The sequence below is a fragment of the Cryptomeria japonica genome, chromosome 6 (genome assembly GCF_030272615.1).
Source record: "Cryptomeria japonica chromosome 6, Sugi_1.0, whole genome shotgun sequence".
Classification (NCBI taxonomy): Eukaryota; Viridiplantae; Streptophyta; class Pinopsida; order Cupressales; family Cupressaceae; genus Cryptomeria; species Cryptomeria japonica.
The window spans coordinates 499,982,168-499,987,517 of record NC_081410.1 but is presented as its reverse complement, the minus strand read 5'-3'; the positions used below and the strand labels follow the sequence as shown (position 1 = coordinate 499,987,517).

At 33.4% G+C, this 5,350-nt stretch overlaps 1 protein-coding gene across 1 annotated transcript; it reads right to left on the bottom strand.

Moving 5' to 3' along the window:
• Window positions 1-4,548: 4,548 nt before the first annotated feature.
• Window positions 4,549-5,043, bottom strand: LOC131052795 (uncharacterized). Its single transcript, XM_057987420.2, has one exon. It carries the CDS (start codon window positions 5,041-5,043, stop codon window positions 4,549-4,551), a length of 495 nt encoding a protein of 164 aa, XP_057843403.2.
• Between the last annotated feature and the right edge of the window lie 307 nt (window positions 5,044-5,350).

Below are 5,350 nucleotides of genomic sequence, written 5' to 3'. Positions count from 1 at the left end.
TCTGGAGAATGTGATGTCGGATCGAGGATATGGAAAGGATGAAATGATGCAAGAGTCTACGGCAAAGAAACAATGTAAATCTTTAAAATACCAGCTCCTTGATGATGTGGTTGAGTACATTATTGAATACTAGTCTAGAACTGTTATTTATTTATTTATTTATTGTGGTGGGGAATACCATCTAAGTGGGCTGAAATGAATTGGGAGAATAGGGGGATGGTAAATAGAAACAATATGTAATGCCTATCAAAATACCCTAGAGAAATATAACTAACTAACATGCAAATAGAGATTTTTTTTTTAAAACATCATCAACTAATTCAACATAATCAACTAAGTGTACATATGCTTTAGACGTCCATCTACTAAATATGCACTTATTCATGCTAAGCATAATCATAAGAACATATTACGCAAGCGGAAATAAATACAATTCATCACTAACATTCCCTAGGGTATCTCAACGCCATTACTCAAATTACATTAAGAACATGACATCATAAACTCTACCATATCCCATTACTTCATACAATGGCATAATAAAACATCCATTTATTCAACTTTCATGATTACATTCCAATGAGATACAATTTTCATTAAACCCCTTTTAGATTCATTTTAAGAGCATTTATGTTATATGTTATATGTTGTCACTGATGTAAAATCCTATGGTCCGGATGTGGTATGTTGAGCAGCAATGTATGTATGAGATGTTGTTGGGCATTTGGAGATCTCTCAAATGTCATGGCTTCTCGAAAGATTTGTTCAGTGCTATTTTTTCAGGTCTGGATTGATCTAGAAGCTGAGTGTGTTGGTCTGAACGTCGAGGTTGTGTAATGGTAGTTGTATAGCGTATGGATAATGTTTTGGGTCCATCTTTGGTGATGTATGTAATGTGTTGATATGTTTGATGAGGAACGTTGTGATGTGGTCCACTTCTCATTCCTTCCCACCATCGAAATGTTTAGTGGTGACCTATTTTAGATCTCTATCTTGGCCGACTTAGAGGATTATATTTTTTAGAAATAATATATGTAGGAATATGCTCTGGATGAGTTAGTGTGGCATTTTGTTTTGAAGATATGAGATATTGAAAGAATGTAATTGATTTGTAAGATTTGTGTTGCAAATTGCTACCAGAAGCAGTTTCGACAGTGCAAACTGTGTTTCAATGGTGAATTCTCTTTTATCTTTCTCTCTTTGGCGATAAGCCCTCTGATAGTAAGCCTTTCACTGGCCAGTGAGTCCTCTGGCAATGAGCCTTTCTGGGGCAGTGGGCATCTTGGCAGTGAGTCATCCTTTGTAAAAGTCACCTTAATCGGTGTCACCTTAACCAATGTTTCTAAATTGAGTATTAGCATTCTTCCTAGTTTTTCCCTTCTTGGGTTTTCCATGTAAATTCTAGTGTTCTTTGTCTTTGATTTGTTATGTGCTTATGCTTTCATGCTTTATCTGTTTTGATTAATTCTGCTAGTTATTTTGAATATGTGAATAAAGTTTAAAGAAGATTTTTATTGTCAACTGATTCACCCCCCCCAAACCCTCAATTGCCTGGATATTCAACAATTTCAACCTATTTCAACCTAGTTATTGCATTCTTCAATTACAATTTGCATGGCCATATTCCCCCTCATAGCGAAGGACTATTACATCTGCTTTGTGCTTAAACCATCTTGAGCCTAGTCGATCATTCTCCTTCCAATGTGACCAAAATAGATTCCTAGTTTGTATGTATGGGCTTGTGAATCCTATATCCCCCACCTCACAATAAGTGAAACACTTCACATTGCATATTACCTATCCAAATCTCCTTAATAAATATTTTATATGTATTTCATCATTATATTCATAATGTCTTATTATTCACTTGAACAATTCTCATGAAGCATTACATGATAAATACTCTACTAATTTCTACAAATGGTATCTCTAATAACATATGTCATGTTTCTTTTTGCCATGTTTCTTTCAATGAGAGTTTTTGTTAGAAGTCTCTTTTATGATTTTGATGTTATTTCATTAATGTTTTTATATAAACAAGTCACATTAACCTTTGATTGTATGTTTCTAATATCTTCTTTCATTTTGTTACACACTTTGAAATATAGTTTATTATACAATATCTTCAAAGAATTAATTACAAATTGAGGTTTGCTCTCTATAATTGTGATACATTTAATGATTATTTGTATTTGAATTTAATCAACACTTTTAGAAATATCATATCACTCTCACATCTAGTTCTTCAAATAATTTGTATCCCTCTAGATGTAATGGATATGTGCAGTATACATACAAGCAAAAAAAAAAATAGTTTTAGTTTATGTAATATTTTAGGTTTGGCACAAATATTTGAATGTATGAACATTGTACCAACAAATCATCCTTCCTCTTTTCTTACAAAGGAAACCACCTTCTCTACACATTTTGTGATATACAAAACAATTGAGTAACTCTTTGGATATTCACATTACAAATCTATTTGGGTAAGTTGTGTGTTTCAAAGACATGTAGGTTGTGTAAATTTTGTAGGAGCTACCATCGATAAAATAAAAAAGTCTATCAGTTAGAGATAGTTCAATGATTATGTAATGTTTTATATAAAAATAAACTTAAGGATTGGTATCATATATTGTGTTTCATTAATTTGGATCTCCCTATTGATTCCATGTGTAAAAAATAGAATGAAAGTATTTATGACCTTTTTGTCTTTCATGACCATTACTCTAATCAATTTTATACATGTTTGGTGGTTCACCTAATCATATGAACCAATATGCGTATAGTCCACCTTTTTGTTTGTGGAGAGTTTATTTAAAATCTAATCATGATATATCTTCTAAAATCTTATAGGTTATCTTGCAAACCATGTTTGATGTGTTTAGTATTCCCATGTTGACTTAGATTTGCATGAGAGTGCATATTTGAATAACAAGCAGCATTTAGTATTTAGAATGAGCACATTGGAAATGAAAAAATGAGTATCTTAGGTATAAATTATGATTATAAGAAGGTTTAGAGAAACATGAGAGGAGCAAGGGGAACAAGAAATAAGGAAATAGGTCATATAGAGCAATCGAGATAGACGAAGAGAGTAAAATGACACATAGAAAGAATAAACTAAAGGGAGAGGGGAAACAGGCTAGAAAGATGTTAAATAGGTAAGCTAGGAAAAACATTAAATTAGCACAGAGAAAAAAAAAAAAATGAATTGCAAGGTATGCAACTTATGTTCTTACAAACATCAACACACATGAACCATGTAACAACTAATATTTAAAATTTGGAATTGACTAGAAATTATTGATATATACAAATTGATTATCTTAGGTAGTTAACATGACAGTCTAAGTATTATCCTACAAGTCAATGTAGTTATAATTCAATATTAGTTAAGTGTAGTTGAACTAAATTGAAATTTATCATAGATGTTTTACATAAGTTCTATTTTAAGTTCTTATAATGTTTTGATATTAACAGCAGCAAAAGCAAGAGTGCTGGCCCATTACAAAGTTACCCACAGGGATTGTCCGCAGACAACCAAAGACAGTATAAGACTATAATAAACACAGCAAACTTGATCAATCTTGCCCCTATCAAAAACAAACCCAGATCTAACAGTAGCAACACAGGGAAAAGACCACAGTTAAATTATGCATATAATTCCGAGAATATAAAGAACCAGTATTAAGACTAAGCCACGCAGGGCTATACAAACAAAGTCTTTAAACAACAAAAAGATAACCAGCAGGGCAACAAAAGCCAAAAAAGGAAACAGCAACATTAGTCCTTCATCTTAGCAGTGGTCTTCAACAGCAACACCCGGGCCCAATCTTCATGTTGTGTGTGAATGTATATGGAATTCTTAAAGATCTCTCTCCCCAAATGTCTACTTGGTTGAACCTCTTCATATTGAAAGGACCCTAACCTATGTGGGGTGAATGTGCAAGATGGAATTAGAGATTGAAATTAGACAATAAAATTATCATATGATATCTTTTTCAAAGTGTACTTTAATAAATAAATGACATGTTGAAAATTATATAGAAATCTTGAAAAGTTCATTATGATAAAATAAAATGTTATATCTTAAGTGATTTTGCATATTCAATATCAAATTTTAGAATGGATGAAAATATTAAATCAAACAAACAAAATTCTAGCAGTATATGAATTCCTGAGAGCATACCAAAATTCAAATATAGAAATTAAAATTTACTCTCCCTTAATTGGGTGATATGAGATCTACTGCCAAACCTCGGGGAATTGATTACTGGTGAAAATATGAACAAGTAAAATGGGTTTTTCATTTATCTCTGAGAATACAGAGCTCACTGAGTATAAGGTATTCCAATACCATAACGGAGATCTATTGTAAAAATCTCTCATCAAAAAAAGAAAATGTACAAGTGAATGATGAGATGTGATGTAAATCACCAAATTACTTTATCCATGACAAAGGATTCCTCCACAGTCCAAAAAGGAAAATCAAAAACTCCCCAAGCCAAACAAAATTGTTTCAAATAATCTCTCAGTTCATCTTTTTCCTCAGTTAGTCTCTGGAATCTTTTCTAAAGCCGGCCTCCATTTTCCCCTTGCAACACAAGCTTTCTGTTGAAGTTGCAGGAACTTGGCCTCAAGCTGCTTCAGCAAAAAGTCTTCCACCCATTTCTCCTTCACACACCCATCTGAAAGCAAAGCCTTGAGCTCTGTTTTTGACACCATAATTTTGATCTTCATACCCTTTTCTCCCTTTACCCCTCTTTCCTTCATTCCTCCTCCATTAAAGCTGCTCTCATCTTCAAGATGGGAAGGAATGAGGTAGTAAAGCTCACCGCCCTTCAATTTATAGTCCTGGGGCAGAGCATCCCTAACATTTTGTGGGTGAGCAAGCATATAATTTCGCCCATAATCTTTTTCAGTGAGAAGATCTCTGACCAGGAGAGGAGGACCATATTCCAAAATATTTCCATCCATTTTCATCACTTTGATCATCTGATCTCCTCTCTCTCCACCTACACTGGATCGCAAGCAGTTACCCATTACAGAAATTCAATGAAAACACAAGCTTTCGAAACAGATGAAGAAATTCAATGAAAACACAAGCATTGAAAACAGAGAAAAAAAGGTTAAGCAGATGAGTTTTCTCGATCTGTCTTGTTTGGGTTTTGGCCAATTGAAGAAGTAGCATATGTTTTCTTATATAGGCAAAAAGCTAAGATGCGAAGCTTTCGCAGTAGAGTCAAGGAGGAGTGTGAGAGGAAACAGTCGTGAGTTGAAAGAGGTTTGAGTACGTTAAATGAGGTTTGACTGTTAAATTAATACGTAATTCACACGCTGATTAAGTCGT

Coding starts and splice junctions, on each gene's coding strand:
- LOC131052795 (XM_057987420.2), bottom strand. CDS start 5,043: ATGGGTAACTGCTTGCGATCCAGTGTAGGTGGAGAGAGAGGAGATCAG.